Below are 20,802 nucleotides of genomic sequence, written 5' to 3' on the forward strand. Positions count from 1 at the left end.
CCCTTGGTTCACCGAGGAACTCCGGGAGATGAAGCGCCGGAGGAGATGCCTAGAGCACCGTTGGAGGTCCGATAAGTCCGAATCGAACCGAGCAATGGTAACCACCTGCACCAGGGAATACACCAGGGCACTCAGGGCAGCAAAAAGATCCCACATAGCCACCCTGGTTGCATCCGCTGAGTCCCGTCCAGCCGCCCTGTTTAGGATAACCCGCTCCCTACTGAACAAAAGGGAGGCGGGGGAACCCTTGCAGGGCAGAGCTGAAGAGTATGCCCAATTCTTAGCGGACAAAATTGCTCGGTTTCGGTCGGACTTGGACTCCACCCCCGCAGTTCCAGCCGAGGCACAGGGGGACCAAGTAGAACAGCTCTGGGTTGAGTTTCAGGACGTTACCCCCGGGGATGTGGACAAGGCCATGAGAGCTGTAAGTTCCTCCACCTGTGTTCTGGATCCGTGTCCCTCATGGCTGGTCACGAACTGCAGTGAGGTGACACGAGGCTGGATCCAGGCGGTTGTAACCGCCTCCCTTCGGGAGGGGAACTTCCCCGCCGCACTGAAAGCGGCGGTGGTGAGACCCCTCCTGAAGAAATCATCCTTGGATCCAGCTGTTCTTAATAGCTATCGCCCAGTCTCCAACCTTCCCTTCTTGGGGAAGGTTGTTGAGAAGGTGGTGGCCTTCCAGCTCCAACGGTCCTTGGAGGAAGCAAACTACCTAGACCCCTTCCAGTCAGGCTTCAGACCCGGTTACAGCACAGAAACCGCTTTGGTCGCATTGATTGATGATCTCTGGAGAGCCAGAGATGAAGGACATCCCTCCATCCTGGTCCTCCTTGATCTCTCAGCGGCTTTCGATACCATCGACCATGGTATCCTTCTGCGACGACTGCGGGAGGTGGGAGTGGGAGGCACCGTGTTACGGTGGTTCTCCTCCTACCTCTCGGACAGGTCGCAGTCGGTGTTAGTGGGGGGGCAGAGATCGTCCCCTAGGCCCCTAAATTATGGGGTGCCTCAGGGTTCGGTCTTATCCCCCCTACTATTCAACATCTACATGAAACCGCTGGGAGAGATCATCCGCAGGCACGGGATTAGATACCATCAATATGCGGACGATACTCAATTGTATCTGTCCGCCCCGTGCCAACTCAATGAAGCGGTAGATGTGATGGGCCGGGGCCTTGAGGCCGTTATGGACTGGATGAGGGTTAACAAGCTTGTGCTCAACCCAGAAAAGACCGAGTGGCTGTTGTGTTTTCCTCCCAAAGATTTGACTAATATTCCACCACTCAGGCTGGGGGGTCAAATTTTACACCCCTCAGAGAGGGTTCGCAACTTGGGAGTCCTCCTGGATCCACAGCTGTCATTTGACCACCACCTAACGGCTGTGACCAGGGGGGCATTCGCCCAGGTTTGCCTGGTGCGCCAGTTGCGACCCTACCTGAATCGGGAGGCTCTCACAACAGTCACTCGGGCCCTTGTGATCTCTAGGCTGGAATACTGCAATGTGCTCTACATGGGGCTGCCCTTGAAGAGCATCCGGCGACTTCAGCTAGTGCAGAACGCAGCCGCGCGAGTGATTGCGGGTGCACCTCGATTCACCCGCATAACACCTATCCTCCGCGAGCTGCGCTGGCTGCCTGTCGATCTCCGGATGCGCTTCAAGGTGCTATTAATCACCCATAAAGCCCTACATGGCAGTGGATCTGGATACTTGAGAGACCGCCTTCTGCCAATTACATCCCTGCGACCAATAAGATCCCATAGACTAGGCCTCCTCCGTATCCCATCGGCCAGCCAGTGTCGGCTGGCAACCACAAGGAGGAGGGCCTTCTCAGCAGTAGCCCCGACCCTTTGGAACGAGCTCCCCGTAGAGATTCGTACCCTCTCCACCGTCCAGGCCTTCCGCATAGCCTTGAAGAACTGGCTCGCCCGTCAGGCCTGGGGATAAGGATAGTTGCCCCTCCCGAATGATGAATGTATGTTGCCTACCATTTTATTATATGTTTCTATCTTGATGTCTGTATTCCCCTTTCCCGGTTTTATGTGAGCCGCCCTGAGTCCCCTCAGGGAAAAGGGCGGCCTACAAATTCTAATAAAACTCTAAACTCTAAACTCTAAATTGGATGTGACCAAGAAGGAGGCTCAGTGGAAGCAACTCACTGAGGACTATGAGCGTAGGCTTTCCAAGCAGAGGGATGGCCTGTAGGAGTGCAAGGCCAGGTACCTGTGCCTGGAGGCTCAGTGGGCTGAGATGGTCAGCCAGTTCCAGGCCATGATGCAGTCTGGCTGGAACAAGACCCTCTGGCTCTTCATCACTAGCAGCGCTTTCCTCTGCCCTTCGCCAAAGCTCAGCACCAGGAGGCTGAAGAAGGGCTCAAGTCAGAATTTCTGCCTCCCTCCAACCCACAAAAAAGAACCGAAAGGGGGAAACTCTCAGCAGCAACACAAGCATTCCTTGCACATATCCATCCCAGGGGGCATAGTTTGAGGACCTGTGATTTAGGGCAATATAAAAAATGCAAATAATTTTTCTGCGGACCACCTAAATTTTCTCACAGACCACCAGTGATCCACGGACCACCAGTTGGTGACTGGTGCACTAAACAATACCTTTACCATGCTGGTCTTCCTTTAAGGACAAAAATGCATTAGTCATGAGGTCAATTCCACCTTAGTGAGGACTATTTTAACAAGTGGTACAGCTTGAAAAAGCCTGACTTAATGACTGGTAGTCATTTTCTCTTCTAGTTCTCTGATTCCTGAAAACTATATATCGAACAACTAGGCTATTGCCACATCAATCTGATAACCTTTCAGGTCTAAATATATAAAAATAACTTTTATCGGAAAGCCTGAAACCTGGGCATGGAATTTGGGCTTAAGTCTATTACCTGCCAATATTCTGTTATAATTTTGGAAGGAGATATTTCTAAAATGGAAGAGATCAAATTGTTTATTTATTTTTTCTGTGATTCAGATGTTCTCTCCATTTAATTTACTAAACAACATGCTATATAATAATAAAGCAATGTTAGTATTTAATAAATTGAAGACTGAATCAGACGTGGTGCATTCTACCCCTTTGGAAGTGATATCTCAAATGCGGAAGAACTATAGCACAACAGTGTTTTAATCTCCCTGCAAAGAAGAGCAACAGAACAGACAGCACAGAAGACTGACAAGAGCAGATGCAGACTTACCACTTGAACAGTTGGGTCCACCCCAGCCAGGCTCACACTGACAGGTGTTTGGAGCAATGCAACGGCCATGAATGCATTTATCAGTACAGTGAGCTGTCAAAGAAACAGGGAGAATGAAACAAATAATGAAAAATCAGAAAGAATAAAAACAATGAAGGAGCAGGTTGCAAAAAAGCAACAATGAATGTTGTTTTTCTGCAACCTATCCATTAAGAGGCTAAGTTGTTCAATTCTTGTTTTCATTTGTACTCTAAATGTCATTATTCTTTCACCCATTTATATGCATTTATTTACTAATTGTCCTAGTTTGCTACAATTGAAACAAAAAGACAAAAAGAAAACAAAATAAAGAAAGTAATATTTTAACCCTATAAATTCCAGTGATGAAAAACAAGAATAAGTGTTATTAAATAATATTAGCATTTTGTATAGGAAGGTTTTATAAAATCTAAATTTCGTATTTAGTAAATATCATTCATATACAACTTTCTAATCAAGCACTGAATTCATAATCATTACTTTAAAGATGTTTCTAACATAAAAATGAATCCAAAGAAATGTCTCCTTTCATCTTTTCTTTATTTTATGTCTTGCTAAATTAATGTAAAACAGTACCTTGGTAACTAAAAGAGAAACTTCTGAAAATTGTCGTGCTTTAGATAATGGTCAATATCTTCAAACAGTCAATGTGAATAGCTTCCTGCCCCCTCCCTTTTCTATTTTTATCATTACCTCTTTTATTCTTTGATCATTTATCTGAAATAATATAAATATATATTAATAATGTTTCTTATGGGAATGTGAAACTGCAGTGGTACATTTTAGTCTTCCTGCCCTAAGAAGCATTTAAAAAGAGCACTGCTGCCGAGAGATAAATCATAGATTAGAAGCAATTAGACTCTGGCTGGTTGCTTAACAATTGCTCCCAGTCCCAACAGCCTTGGAACAAATACTATACAGCAAGGGTGGGGAACTGTGGCCCTTTTATGACTTGTGGACTTCAACTCCCAGAATTCCTGAGCCAGCATGGTCCATTAAGTCATAATGGGGCCATAGTTCCCCATCTTTGCCTTACAGTCTATAAGCACTTCAAACTATTGTAAAATGACATACCAGTTCCCCTGGTCACATGATTCCATTTTAGGTACTTGAAAACCTGTTCGCATTTACATCTGGTTGCCAAATGCCCTGCTATCATGTGATCACCATTTGCAATTTTCTTTATTAGCTTCCCCAGAAAGTCGATGGGGAACCCAGCAAAGAAGGTTGCAAGCAGAGGGATGTTGGATTTGAGGTCTGTTGCCCTAGTGTACCAAGGGATTTCTCCTTCCTTCCATACAGGGAGCATAAATCCTCCCATGCAGAAACAAGATCTCAAATCTGCAAAATGGCCAGCATTCTAAGCCTTCTAGAACTATGATGTTTGCTAGTGTTTTTTTGCCAGATTGGAGGTCCATTCCTCCAGCATGCCAAGAAATTTTTAAGGGAATGGACTTCCACTCTGACAAAATTGCTATCAAATTCTCTCATTCTTTGTTCATTTTTCTTAGTGGAGCAGAGAGAAGGTCCAGGCTCCTAGATGTTGTGGGAGGCTGAGACTCTCCTGCCATTCTGCTTAACAACCACAACTAGGAGAGACAGGATTACGGTCATTGAACAAATCAGTCATGTCTCATTTAACAGCTCCTTCATGCAATTATCGAGATTCTGGGCCCAAATGGAAAACTACCTCTATAAGGATATTTATGACATGGTCACATTGAAAGAAAAAAAATTGAAAATAAAAAGATGTGCTTTTATTATAATTTCCCTACACATTTAAGGATAAATATAAAAATATAAATTAGAAGGATGTTAGTCATCTTTAAAGAGTAGTGTCTAAGAAAATATAACATGAGACCACTAATCTGCTAAATTTGAAGTTATAAAAAAAGTTCTAATTAGCCACTGTTGTCCAATAATACTTATCTGTCTCTCTTATTTCAGACAGATGCCTAATCTCTATTGATTAATAATAGTTGATACTGTGCAGAGTAAAAAATAAGCATGCGGTGTTCTTTTCTGTTGTAAGATTTCTAGAGCTAGATTCTTAATTTAGGAAGCGGTTTTTGGTGGTATATTTTGTATTTTAGAAGCAAGAACTTATAAAATGGCTGCTGTGTAGGACACAGTTAATAGAAAATATCCATGAGATTGCTAACTAATCAAAAGAGGTATCAAAAATTGTTCTCACAGACCAATATCACTTAGAAAAGAATGTTTCATTACAAAACAAACTTGATGAGGTTTTAAAATTTAAAAGGGGAATACAAATGACAAACCAAAAGAGTAAAATGAATGTTTTTATAGGATTTGCAAAAGAGGCTTGTTAAAGTCTTGAAGAACTCTGTGAAAAAGGACAATGAAAAAAATAAGAGAAATCAAATCTTATGGCAATATTTGAATGAAATAAAGCTGAGAAATAAAAAGAAGAAATATAAGGATGGTTTAATTGATCAAAGTTAAAACAAGATATGGTGTTAGTTCTGACAGTTTTTTATGGACTTTCTGCTGACATCACAACTTAAAATATGTTGTTTTGGAGAATTGTTTATAGATAAGAGATGTGATATAGAATGAAATAATAAATGTTTGTAACCTTACTAGAGGTGAAGAATCACTACATTTGTTTATACTTGTATCACATCTAAATACACGTTTTTCTTTATTATATTCTTACTTTTTTCTTTCTTCTCTCTTTTTCTTTTCTTTTCCCTTGCACTTTTTATTCCTTATTTCTATATGTTCTTCTTCAATTTTAATTAGTATTATATTTTACTATTATAATCTAAATATGTTCAAAAAAGGAGTTGACCTGTGGAATGACTTCAGACCATGTGAAGCAGTGGAAGAGAAAAGGGGCAGCAATAAAAACTCCATGTGTGCCCAAGAAATAAACTGATCTTTTTTAATTATTAAAAAAATACAAACAGATGGCATTGTTATGGAAATTGGTGTTTGGGAATAATAACTTTCTATCATGCCCTTCTCACAGTCAGTGTCTGTGGAATCTATGTCATTTTATTGCATAAAAAGAGACTATAGTTTTGTCTTTAGTTGCTATGCTGTTCTATGACTAAAGGATATTCCTTTCTTCATTCATTCATTTAGTCAGTTCTAATTTGCTTAAGAAAAACACTATCCATTTTTAATCTTATAGTAGTATCTTCCTGACTGACTGACAGCTGAAGAAATAATCAGTGACTCTTCTAATTCTGGCACCAGAGATGCTAGACAAGAAGTCAAAACTGCCAACTGGAGCTGTCAATCAAAATTATGTACACATTAATATTGCACTTCACTTTGAAGGAAAAAGACTGCAGGGAGGTGATTTAAACTATAAAAAGGTGTATTAAACCTCTAAAATACTGACAAATGGGGCGCATGTTCTCAAAATACCTCATAAGAAGGTTTAGCCAGGCAAATCAGGTTTGTTTCTTCACAATAAACTCTCTACATGGCACAAATCACCAAGTTCTATACACTTAAATTGTGTGCATTGAGACTCCAAGGCATGTGAAAGAGCTGCTGTTGTGCTTATGCATGTATCAATATTCTTTTAATTAATTATGTTAATCTACAACTACGAACAAGCCATTTCCCGATGTCTAGGCTGTGTATGGTAATGCAAATAGTCCTAAACTTAATTTGAATCTTTTTAAAACTCTTTTTAACGATGGCTGGTTGGATAGTTTTCCAACTGGAACTACCACTGCAATAAAATAAGAAAAATTACTATTTAAAAAATAAAATTAATGACAGGGGCAAAAGACATTGTATGCAAACATATGTTTCTATTGACCAGAAGGATTGTTTCAATGTACCTGTACACCATTCAATACACTAAACTACAATACTACATCCAATTATGGTCGCCACACCATAAAAAAGATGCTGTAAACACTAGAAAGAGTACAGATAAGATCAACAAAGATGATTAGAGGACTGGAGGCTAAAACATGTAAACAACTGTGGAATTGGGTATGTCTAGTTTAATGAAAAGAAGGAGTAGGGGTGACATGATAGCAATGTTCCAATATCTGCGGGGCTTTCACAAAAAGGAGGGGATCAACCTATTCTCCAAAGCACCTGAAGGCAGAACAAGAAGCAATGAATGGAAATTAATCAAGTAGAAAAACAACATAGAACTAAGGAGAAATATCCCAACAATTACAACAATCAGTGGAATAACTTGCCTCCAGAAGTTGTAGGTGCTCCAACATTGGAGGTTTTTAAGAAGAGCATGGACAATCATTTGTCTGAAATGGTATAGGGTTTCCAGCCTGAGTAGGGGGTTGGACTAGAATACCTCCAAGATCCCTTCCAACTCTATTATTCTGTTATACCACACTCCTTTGCTTAGTGCCAAATTGATAACTACTATATTTACTAAGACTCCCCATCCCCCATCCATTAGGGTCACAGAAGCATCTCATACCTGTAAACCGCCATACTTGTCTCACTGCTTTTCTAAAGACATTTTGATTCTTGGGGAATTCTCATTAGCATTCTCATTATTAACAATAGCTGTATATTCTTATGAAAATAATTTTACTTACGAATGCACATTTCCCTGCTTTCATAAAATCCAGGGCAACACTGAGATTTCCGTCTATACATGGTCTTTTCTCCATGCCTATAAGCAGTTCGATAGCTGATTCTGTTAAAATATGGACATGTAAAATTTGTGAGCAACTATTTCAAAAGCTATGTCTATTTAAGGATAAATTGTATTGGTTCTATAAATCAGCTACATCCCTTACAAAGAAAGATAAGCATTATCTGCAAATGGAGATCCTATGCAAGATCTATGACAAATACTGCAGAATTGCAGCTGATACTATATGGATTTGTAACTTACATTTGCTATTAAATATTTTAACTAATTAATTGGTACACATTCAGACCAATATTTAATTTTTAAATGCACAAAACCATTGCCAGACAAGGGAGCACAGCAAGAGCAAAGTATACTTCTCTGAAGTGTCATGAATTTACAAATTCCGAACTTTTAAAACTCAAAATGATTCAACATTAAAAACAAATTCTGTAGTGTTCAAAAAGAATCAGTAAATAAATACATGAGTTTATTTGTTAAACTAATTTCTATAACTACCCAACTCACACACAGTGGCTCCAAGGGGGTAGAGGGTTAATAAATACAGAGCAGTTATACTGCAGAACCACTTGAAAATTTCTGTTCTCAAATAATAATATTATATCCATTTTACTGAATTATCTTTTTAGAGAAAGAAAAAATCTTTGCAAGTCATACAGTCCTCTTTAAACTAGTAATGCATTTCAAAACTCAGGATAGTATTTTCAAGGCTTAGAGAAGATAATTTATACATGTAAATATTAGTGGCACTGTAAATATGTAAATATATCCATATCATCTGATTTTGCAAATGCTATCAATGTGCCACTATGCTTCAATATGTTTTCTACTGTTTTTAACATGTATCAACTATTAAGTATTTATAAAACATCACTTAAAACAGGTAGTCAAAATAGAGTTACTAAAAAAATCACCTGTGTCGTGTACACTTAAACCAGTTCAGTATGTCTGTACAGCTGGTGTAGTAAATCTGATCAAAAGGATGGGGATAGGATTCTTGCACTGTAACAGAATAACTGCACAGGAAAAAAGGAATAAAATTATTAAACATGCACTTTGTTAGAGTAATTAAGTGAAGAAATTTCAATAGGATGGAAATAAAGGTGACAGTGAAAATAATTACATAATAAGATAATTACACTCCCTACTACAGTGGTCCTGAAATTAAACATGAAAGTGAATAACAATGGGGGCATTGCAGTTGTCCTTCCTTTGAGTGGGGTTGGTAAGTATCTTTTTGGGGATCTGTTGTAACTTTGAATGTCCATTTAGTGACTGTTCATAAGCCAAGGACTATCTGTATTGTCAACATCAGACAAGCTTAATTCAAGTAGTGTCTTTTCAAGCTTATCTAAACAATGTAATTTTTTAAAAATATATATATATACAATGTCTTACAAATCTAATACAAACCTACTGTTTTATGACAATCCAAGAAAGTTCAGCCCATTCCATGTCAACTTAGACAATGTAAGTCCCAAACAGAAGGATGCAGATTGCAGCCTTTAGCTAGGAATTCTGCTTATTAAATTGAGATACAATATTATTTCTATATACTTAGTACGTATATTCTTCTGTACCCTTGAATACAGGATATTCATAGAGGTTCACAGTTATTTATTTATTTTCCTTCAAGTGGATTGTGTTAGAATCGTGTATATTAGAAAAAGAAGACACTTTCTGCTGATTATGCTCCTTCTATTTATGAGCCCAAGGACATTGTCAGAAAATTTAGAAGTCAATTATTGATCACATCAAAACTACAAATAACACTTACAGCATTCATTAGTATGGAAAATGTTTGCTTTAATTTTTATATTACTGAATACTATAAAATAATAAAATGTATTATTTTATGGGCATACAATGAAATAATGAATATTATGGTTGGGCACACAGTTAGCCAAATGTATAGACTGTTTGGGACAGTTTTGTCTAGCTATTGAGTCTTTCTCAAAGATCTGGGATATGCATGTTCTCATTCAATGATATTAAAGGATGCAAGGATGATATTACAGAATGCAAGTTGTTCCAAGTAGTGCTGCTTTCTGCGATTAAGAGATGATGATCATGATAGTGATTTTGTCAAAGTCAAAGAATTCAAGTGGCGCTCTAGATGTTTTGGGATAGTATCCAAGATACCATTGATTATAGGTACTACCTTTGCTTTCATTTGCCACAGTTGTTCTACTTCTATTTGCAGGACCTTGTATTCAGACTTTTTATGCTTCTTATCAACAATTGTTAAGTTTGGGGTGATTTGCGGCAAGTGTTTGTCCCATAGTACTTTAGCTTCTTCATATTCTATTACTTTGTCGACTTTGTGGTCCAGCAATTCTTGCTTATAGGCAGGGATGGGCTGCTGGGGGTTCATAGGGGTTCGGGAGAACCGCTAGCTAAAATTCTGTTCATTTCAGAAAAACCCCAAATCTCACTCCTGGTTTGGCCTGCCCATCCCACCCTGTCCCTCCCAAAAGTCCCAACGCAGCCCATTTTGTATGCAGGTAAGCATAGGGAACGTGTGGATGCTCGGGGAGTGCAAAAAATGGGCCTACCAGAAGTTCATGAGGCTGGAAATGGGCCCAGTTCCAGCCTCCAGAGGGCCTCTGGAGCCTGGGGTAGCAGTTTATGCCCTCCTGGAGGCTTGAGGAAAGCCTCCAGAGTCTGGGAAGGACAAAAATCCCCCCCACCATGGTGCAGGAGGCCAACTAGGCCATGCCCACCATTGCCATGCCCACCCAGCAACTGAGAACAGAACCCATTGCTAAAAAATTTGAAGCGTACCCGTTTACAGGAAAATGATAGTTCTTGCAGATATTCCAAAGTACCATTGTTGCTATTTGTCGTGCCATTGTTTATAGTCAATCTGTGCAATCGTCCTGGGGCAGTTAATCTTATTAAATAGAGTCTGTGCACTTCATAGATAAGGGGCATCATTCATTGCTGCTATTTTTGTTTTATACCCATATCTTATTTTAGTAGTTTTATGCCATTCATAAAAATACAGGTACACACTTGTGGCTTGGTTTTATATTTTATATATTTGTTTTAATATAGTCATTTCATAATGTTACCCATGTCTTTCTGTTTAACTGTAAATGCATATTTTACATAGCCAGTAATTAAAATAACCATGCTAGTAGAATTTCAGAACTATTGATTAAAAGTAATGTTACCTCTCCCAGTGGCTACACACATTTGGATCCTCAAGATTTAGACATATACTTGACACAATCCAATGGTTAAAAAGCATTAGTGTGAAATGAACAAAGGTGTCCAAATAAAGAACCATCTTTTCAACAAAATGCCTGTAAAAAGAGAAAAGAAAAGGATTGCTGATATTAATGGCCAGGTACTTTGCAAGCTATTATAAAGTCATATACTTTGGGATAAACAGTCCTGCTTTGCAACAGAATGAGAAAACATACAACATCTTAAGGAAATAATAGAAACCAAGTCATTGTGAATGGTGTAAAACAGCTTCCCATGCTCAAATGCTTTAAATTTCAACCTCATGCTTCTGCTTAAATTGTAGCAGGGGTGGGTTCCTGCCAGTTCTAACCTCTTCTATACAAGAGGTTCCACAAATCTACCATGCCGTTTAGAACCGGTTCCAGCTCCCTCCCCCCGCCCGTCCGCACATCATCAAGATGAAGAGCGAGAGGAGGAATTCTGGGAGTTGAAGTCCACAAGTCTTAAAGCTAAGTTTGAACACCCCTAAGGTTTTTTTTCTAAAGCAGTGGTAGACAACCTGGTCCCTACCGCCCACTAGTGGGCATTCCAGCCTTCATAGTGGGTGGTAGAGGTTTTCTGTAACTCTGCTTTATAAATTTTATAAAGTAAAGTTACTTCCCTGCTTTATAAATCACCATTATTGTGGAACCAGTGGGCGGTTAGAAAATTTTACTGCTAACAGAGATACAAAAGTGGGCGGTAGGTATAAAAAGGTTGACTACCCCTGTTCTAAAGGGTTAGGGGTTCAAGGGTCTTGTAACTTGACAGCTTTAAGATTTGTGTGCTTCAAATGCCAGAGTTTCTGAGCCAACATTTTGTTTGCTAAGCAAGAGCATTGTTAAGTGAGTTTCACCACATTTTACAAGTTGGCCATGCCCACCCAGTCACATGGCTGACAAGCCACTCCCACCCAGTCACATGGCTGGCAAGCCGCTCCCACAAAGCAGGCCACACCTACAGAAGAGATTCTAAAAAAATTTGAAACCCACCACTGAACTGTAGGTTGGTTTGGCAATGACATCTGTTTTAGTGACATGCAAGAGTTCAGAAATTATTGCCTGTCTGTACTTTACGAAATGTCCAAGAAGTTTCAAGTTGAACTATAACTTTGTTTATTTACAGTAACGAACTATTGGAATTGGAATTGGAATTGGAAAAGTTTATTTATAGGCCGCCCTTTTCCCTGGGGGGACTCAGGGCGGCTTACAACTCATAGGGAAAGGGGATACAAACAATGTCACATAGGCACAATACATAATTAAAAAGAACACAACATTCATACCATTCGGGTGGGGATGGATTACAATCTTTAGCCCCAGGCCTGACGGGATAGCCAGATTTTAAGGGCTGCGCGGAAGGTCTGGAGGGTGGTGAGGGTACGAATCTCCATGGGGAGATCGTTCCAAAGGGTCGGAGCTACTACCGAGAAGGCTCTCCTCCGCGTGGTTACCAGTCGACACTGACTAGCAGATGGAATCCGGAGGAGGCCTAATCTATGTGATCTAATTGGTTGCAAGGAGGTAATTGGCAGGAGGCGGTCTCTCAAGTATCCAGATCCACTACCATGAAGGGCTTTATGGGTGGCAAGTAGCACCTTGAAGCGCACCCGGAGATTGACAGGTAGCCAGCGCAGCTCGCGGAGGATAGGTGTTATGTGGGTGAACCGAGGTGCACCCACAATTGCTCGCGCGGCCGCATTCTGGACTAGCTGAAGTCGCCGGATGCTCTTCAAGGGCAGCCCCATGTAGAGCACGTTGCAGTATTCCAGCCTAGAGGTCACAAGGGCACGAGTGACTGTTGTGAGGGCCTCCCGGTTCAGGTAGGGTCACAACTGGCGCACCAGGCGAACCTGGGCAAATGCCCCCCTGGTCACAGCTGACAAATGGTGGTCAAAGGTAAGCTGTGGGTCCAGGAGGACTCCCAAGTTGCGAACCCTGTCTGAGGGGTGTAGTATTTGACCCCCCAGCCTGAGAGATAGAACACTTGCCAGATTAGTGGGAGGGAAACACAACAGCCACTCGGTCTTATCCGGGTTGAACACAAGCTTGTTAGCCCTCATCCAGTCCCTAACAGCTTCAAGGCCCCGGTTCATCACGTCCACCGCTTCATTGAGTTGGCACGGGGCGGACAGATACAACTGGGTATCGTCCGCATATTGATGATATCTTATCCCGTGCCGCCGAATGATCTCGCCCAGCGGTTTCATGTAGATGTTAAATAGTAGGGGGGATAAGACCGAACCCTGCGGCACCCCATATGTTAGGGGCCTAGGGGTTGATCTCTGCCCTCCAACTAACACCGACTGCGACCTGTCCGAGAGGTAAGAGGAGAACCACTGCAAAACAGTGCCTCCCACCCCCACCTCCCGCAGTCATCGCAGAAGGATACCATGGTCGATAGTATCGAAAGCCGCTGAGAGGTCAAGGAGAACCAGGATGGAGGCGTGGCCTCCATCCCTGGCTCTCCAGAGGTCATTGGTCAATGCGACCAAAGTGGTTTCAGTGCTGTAACCAGGCCTGAAGCCGGACTGGAATGGGTCGAGATAACTAGCTTCCTCCAAGGATCGCTGGAGCTGGAAGGCCACCACCTTCTCAACAACCTTCCCCACAAAGGGGAGGTTGGAGACTGGACGATAATTATTAAGAACAGCTGGATCCAAGGATGGTTTCTTCAGGAGGGGTCTCACCACCGCCGCTTTAAGTGCGGAGGGAAAGACCCCCTCCCGAAGGGAGGCAGTAACAACCGCCTGGATCCAGCCCCGTGTCACCTCACTGCTGTTAGCAACCAGCCAGGACACGGGTCCAGTACGCAAGTGGAGGCACTCACAGCTCTCATGGCCTTGTCCACATCGTCCGGGGCAACATCCTGAAACTCAACCCAGCGATGGTCTATCAGATTATTCCCCTGTGCCTCGGCTGGATCTGCAGAATCGGAGTCCAAGTCCGACCGAAACCAAGCAACTTTGTCCGCCAAGAACTGGACGTAATCCTCAGCCCTACCCTGCAGGGGGTCCCCCGTATCCCTCCTATTTAGGAGGGAGCGGGTTATCCTGAACAGGGCGGCTGGGCGCGACTCAGCGGACGCAATCAAGGTGGCAATATAAGATCTTTTCGCCGTCCTAATTGCCCTGATGTACTCCTTGATGCAAGATGTTAAAAGTGCTCAGTTCGAACTATGACAACTGTTCAGTCTTTAATCTGCTTTTCCTAATCAAAATTTCACCCTCCAGCTAAGTTCCAGATATTTTGGGAAGTGGTAGTCAGTTCATCCCACATCTGTTGGCTTTAGATTTATTATTTAAATATAACAATAGATAAATAACCCAGCCCTAAGGTAAGCTAAGGGGGAAAGAGGAGAGTACAAGAAAGACAATAAATTTGGAAGGGAATAAAGAGAGTCAGAAATCTATTAAGACAACAATTTTGAGTGTAGTAGATAAGTCAATATATTCCAGTGTCTACAATGTTCATCAGGCATATTATGGTTGTTTGCTTCTGTTTTCAATTTCTCATTACTAAAATTTTGTAAATTTATTTGTACCCTCGTGTGTATTAATGTTTTAAAGCAGGAGTCCCCAACATGGAGCGGCACTGCTCCCCTTCATGCCAGCAACTGGTCTGCGCAAACAAGTGAAACGCCATCCGCAGGATGCACGCAGCATGCAAAACCATGTCCCCTCTGATTCGCGGAAAAGCCTTTTTCCACGGAACCAGTCCCTGATGCCCAAAAGATTGGGGGCAGCAAAGATAACTGTAATATATGAATTCAGATGTAAATTGTGCTGATATTACTGATTGCCTGATTTTTCAGTTTCTCACAAAATATTATCTTATTAACTGTGTAAATTCATGTATAATCACAAACTATGGTTTGAAATTATATTGGAAAGAGGCAGTGAGTGAAAGCCATACTAAATATAATGGCATGAACAACCAGATGCTCTTAGCATAATTGTTTTAATGCCACAGAATGCAAACCTTATCAATCTGAAGAGCAAAAGGACTCATTCCTGTTTGCAGAAAAGGATTCACATTCAATATTAAAAGCCATCTGATAAAAAAACCCATAATGGTATAGGACAAAGGTAACAAGGGAAGGGGCTACAGTTAAGCACACCAGCTCTGATCAACATCAACATTTTACAAGCATATAATTTTTCAATAGTAAGTCAGTTACATCAAAAATAAATTTAAAAAGTGTACCCGTTTGTGCATTTTGATTTCAGTATTTTGATTTCAGCAGTATTTCACTTATTAAGAAGGTAATTCTATTTCCTTTTTTAAAAATGTCAATAGTTTTCCTTCTGAATATATTTAACAATAACAGAAAATCAATGTAAAAAAGTTTTGAGCTATTTGCATGAACCCCCTAGTGTAAAACATGATTGTATCCTAGATCTTTTGCCTAATTATTAAGAAAAATCAAAACAGAAAATCAGTACAGCTGATTAGCATTGCTAAAGTGGTCATATTAGCAATAAATGTAGAAGGTATATTTAACTCTTACTATTTCCAATGCTAAGGCACACATTTTAAAATGTTAAAGAGAATGTGTTAAGAGAATAAAGACTATTTGATAAATGCATCAAATATTTTATAGATTTCAATCCTGCAACTCTGATAATGTATCCTCTAAAGAAGACAATTTAAAATGCTGGTGATATATAAAATAAAGATACCCAATAACTACTATTCAGGCCATTCTCGGATTACCATTGAGTGATAGAATAACTCAATATTAAATTATGTAATGACAACATTTCAGCGCAATCAAGAAATGCAGCTATTCCTTATTTAACAATGATAATTAGGAGTGGTAATATCATCACTAAGCAACAGAGTCAAAAATCAGGGTATCACATGACTGCACCAACTTACAAAAATAGTTGTGGCAGTGGTTACGCAAACCATGCATAGTTCTTCAGTGCAATGTTACATGAGCACCATTTGTGATCTCCTGCCAGAATCTTCATTACTTTTGTTTGTTAGAAGCTGGCAGTAAAATCACAAATGGCAATCATGCAACCATGGGCCTCTGCAACCATTTGCCAGTTACCAAGCTCTTGCAGAGGGTTGGACTAGATGACATGCACGGTCCCTTCCAACTCTGTTAATCTGTTAAAATCTGGATACACTGTTGTGGATGCAACTGTGAGAACCAATCTTAAATCTTGTTGTTATGTGCTGTTGTAATTTAAAACTATTGCTGTGGTTAAATCTGTGCTAGCATTAATTATAATAGGAAAAATATAAAAGAAACTGGTGGATTAGATAATAAACGTTTTTTCAAAAAATCAAAATCTTCATAAATACTATGTTTGAACTGAGGAGGCACTTCCTTGCATTGAGAAACAAGAAAAGAAGAATGTTTAGGAAGTACTGTCCACTTTACACTGAATGATCTCAGACTGGCATCTTCTCCATTAATCTTTTGATAGGAAATTCCTTGCTGTGAGCAATAATGTGAGTATATTTTTATTAACATAAGCAAAAAGGAATTTCAGTTTTCAAACAGTGATCTTTTCAAAATATTTGAATACATTAAATATGACTATATGTTCCTTTAGAAAGTAGATAGTACTGATATTGATAAATATTGATAAATATATTGAGTTTTCATATATTTTACAAAAAATATTGTTTCTAGTATGACCTAATTAACTACTGAGATACTGCATTAAATAAACAACATTTTTAGTGAAATATTAACTTAATGAGACACTTTATTAAACATGTATTCTCCATAGTAAAAATTAAGAGAGAATGTTCTACAGTTCAGATGCAACATGAGTTATGAAGTAATTTACAATAATTTATTGGTGTGTGTACTACTCTGCACTACAAAATAAGGAGATAGCAATAGCAATAGCAGTAGACTTATATACCGCTTCATAGGGCTTTCAGCCCTCTCTAAGCGGTTTACAGAGAGTCAGCATATTGCCCCCAACAATCTGGGTCCTCATTTTACCCACCTCGGAAGGATGGAAGGCTGAGTCAACCCTGAGCCGGTGAGATTTGAACCGCTGAACTGCTGATCTAGCAGTAGCCTGCAGTGCTGCATTTAACCACTGCGCCACCTTGGCTCTTTTCAAATGATACATAAGTATACTGTACATCCAACTGGAATTGATAGTTTGTCTCTTATCTTCTATTAGTTTTTAAAATTAGTCTGTTAGAAAATACTTGTGTACACTGGTTATTTGGTATTTTTTTGTTACTGATTATCCTAATCTTTTATTTTCAGAAGCCAAAATCAATAATCTTTGTTTTAACTAAGTCCTTTTAGCTCAGTCACATCAAGCAGAATACAGAGAAATCAATGGAAAAAATATGACAGCATTTCACCCAAATCATAATAATTTTTAACTTTCTTGTTTTTTATTGTATGCAAACCTATAAAGAAGAGCAGAAATAAAATGATGGAGGGAAAAACCTGTGTCTTCTTTATTAACTTTTCCTATCTTTTTAAAAATATTCATATGTAAATAAAGCCCTCCGTTCAAATTTTGTACTAAGTTTAACTGACAGGTACATTTTGGAAACAGTTGTAGTCTGTCTGCTGAAATAAAGATTAAAAGATCAAGTTTCCCTTAACTTCCAAACTGGTCAAACCACAGCTGGTGCATCAAATTTTGAGCAACTGTTCAATGCAGATACAACAAGGCTTCTGTCTTACAGTTGGGTTTTGCTCAGGTCATCTGCATGTGGCATGGATTAAAGCAGCAGTAAAACTTTTTCAAAATATAAAACTAGGCTAAACAGTGAGATTATAGACCAAACTCTTCCGATACTGGTAGATTTTGCCTTCTAATATGTTCTTCAGAGGGATTAAATTCACAAGGCAAAACTGTATGAACTTACATTTTTGCAACAGTATTGAAAGAATGAAAAAGATGTGATTTAAAAAATAAAAAAGGCAAAGGGAATAGAACATAATATGTGGAGGGAAATCTCTCAAGCAAATATGTTTTCAACAGGAACAATTCATTTCCTTGTACCAAAAAAATCTCCTTATATATATTAAAAAAAAATTAACTAACAAAGCATCTCTTTTATTAATGCAATTAATTCTTTATCTTCAGAATTGGATATTAGAATTTCGCTGATATAAATCAACTAACCTATTTCATTATTTTTAAATAAATACATAAATGTAATAAATAAATAAATAAATTTAAATTTTTAAATTATTTTTATAAATTAAAAGAAACATGAAAATTAATGAAACCAAATTATGAAAACCTCTTTTCAAAGGGAAAAAATCATAGTAAATTATGTTAGAAAAATACTACAGAAAATAAGGCTTTTATTTTTTTTTCATTTTCACAAAGTAAGCTATCCCTAACCATACAAATAAAGCATTTTCTCATAGAGAAATCAGTAGTGGCTATATCAGTGCAGCTTATTAATAAGCAAGTCCTTTAAACAAGGACTGAACTATCAATAGTTTTTTAGTTATTATTCCACTTTGGAAAAGTATCTTATGTATGCTTACTATAGAATATATCCAAACAATTTAGATGTGACTATATTTAAGAGCAAAGACTACATTCATTGCTGCCCAGAGAGATTTTATTTTTCTTTCGTTGTAACACAAACAAGCCTCTCCAGATATAATGTATATGGGCATATGCAGGAAGAAAATACTTACCGGTATATTATATTTTCCAGTTGCATTGAGTTAAACAACTTTCCTCACAACTTGAACAGGATTTCTCTGACAAGAGTTTAGGGCTGATATAAATATTCTTTTTGATGTAATAGAAATCAGCTTGAGATGAAAACAATTCAAGCTTGTGTATTTATATATTACACCTTTTCAACCAATGGCACCAAATATTTCAATTTCAGATTTTAACCACAGGTCATAATTAACTACCTAGAGAGAACATTAGTCTTATCGTATTGAATTGTAAAATCAATTCTGATTCATTTTAATCCAAATGTACCATTTTAAAATGTAGGCCGTCCTCAACTTGCCACAATTCGTTTAATGGCCATTCAAAGTTACAACAGCTTTGAAAAAAGTGACTTATGAACAGTTTTCACATTTAATGGCTGCTGCAGCTTCCCCAGAGTCATGTGATCAAACTTTGGGTGCTTAGCAACCAGAATGTATTTGCAAGGGTTGCAGCATTCCAGAGTCCTGGGCTTGCCATTTGCAACCTTCCTAGAGTGCTTCTGGCAAGCAAAGTCAAAGGAGGAAGCCAGATTTGCTTAACAACTTCATTGATTCACTTAACAAAAAGGCTGTGAAATAGAGCATGATTCATTTAACAACTGCCTTGCTTAGCAAGGAAACTTTTGGGCTCAATTGTGGTCGTAAGTCGAGGACTGCCTGTACATGCATCTGTCCTTAAGCACTTGATTAATGACGAGCAAATGAAACTGAGCTGCTACATGCCACAGCCCTTTGCTAGATACTTTGAATTTAACCAAAAGAAGGTAAAAGATCAAGCTCACTAATCCCTAGGCCTGTACCTAGTGCTTGCATATTTATTACCATTACTGCGGAATTATTCTTCAGGTCTGAAACTGAAATCACAGACAATAAAGCCTCCTTGTAAAGCTTTTAATAACATAATTCCTTACTTTCTTTGTCAAATATATGCTCCCTAAGTACTGCAATAATCAAATTCCTTTCCTTTCTTTTCTTTTCTTTTTTAAAAAAGAGCAAATAAAAATTCAAGGAAGTTAGTTTATTCTAAATGTCTCCATCATCCAAACAGGATTTAAGATGGTGTACAATTATTTGAATAATTACAGCGTTAGAAAGTTGACAAATGAAACAACTAATCACCAGGACAACTTAACAACTTCATTGATTCACTTAACAAAAGGCTGTGAAATAGAGCATGATTCATTTAACAATGCTTAGGAAATGCAAGCTTTGAAAATTTATATAACTGGTTAAAAACAAGTTATTTCCCCTTTTCTATCTGAATATCAGTCATTACTCTTTCTTCTCCTTATTCTTTGAAATCACTTCTATGACATCTGTCCATTTTTTCACCTGTTTTTTCATCAGCATATTATACAAAATGCACAATTTGAAATAACTTCCTATACCTAAATTCATTTGGAATTTGATTTGTCATAGTAGCCCTCGCAGTTGTTCTTATAGGCTAAAGCTAGAGTGCTGCAATCTTGTCCTACTTAATTATTAAATTGTTTATTAAATGCATTTACTGTATATTGCCACCCAACTCGCACACTGCCTTCAGACAGCTTACAATGTTAAAATTCCACAATATAAAAATCCCATATACCCCACTGACCCACCACCCATTCTCCTGGCAACAAGCACAATCATAACAGCCATTTGATTAGTTCTGTTACCATGGAATCCTCAGATCCACTGACAGAACCATGTTTTTAGGGCCTTCTAAAAAAGTGTCGAAGTTGAGATACTCTTATCTCCAGAAGAATGATATTCCAAAAAGGGAGGGAACCATCATACAGAAGGATCCCACTCAGTGGTGGGTTGCAGGCGGTATGCCCCGGCTACCATTCCAGTACGGTGCTCTGGAGGGTCCACCTACCCGCCCTCCTTACCTGTATTTCAGCTCTTCGGCACTTCCATGAACATGCACGGAGCGCATGGCGCCTGTGCGACACTCTGCCAAGCAGCTGGAATAGAGTACACTTTTTGAGTAAAGTAAGAATTATATGTCATGGGGGGGAATCAGGATTTTAGAGATGCTTAGGTGGGGCA

General features: G+C 39.2%; 1 protein-coding gene across 1 annotated transcript in view; it reads right to left on the bottom strand.

The window, feature by feature from the left end:
- Positions 1–11,146, bottom strand: part of MEGF10 (multiple EGF like domains 10) — an 82,842-nt gene extending 71,696 nt beyond the window's left edge. Inside the window, exons 1-4 of the mRNA XM_032214117.1 lie at positions 11,031–11,146; positions 8,769–8,870; positions 7,796–7,896; positions 3,198–3,290 (exon numbers count right to left, since the gene is read on the bottom strand). Of these exons, the coding sequence (XP_032070008.1) occupies positions 3,198–3,290; positions 7,796–7,896; positions 8,769–8,870; positions 11,031–11,146 (412 nt within the window). The remainder of the gene's footprint in view (positions 1–3,197; positions 3,291–7,795; positions 7,897–8,768; positions 8,871–11,030) is intronic.
- Positions 11,147–20,802: the final 9,656 nt, after the last annotated feature.

Source organism: Thamnophis elegans, chromosome 3 (genome assembly GCF_009769535.1).
Source record: "Thamnophis elegans isolate rThaEle1 chromosome 3, rThaEle1.pri, whole genome shotgun sequence".
NCBI classification, from domain to species: domain Eukaryota; kingdom Metazoa; phylum Chordata; class Lepidosauria; order Squamata; family Colubridae; genus Thamnophis; species Thamnophis elegans.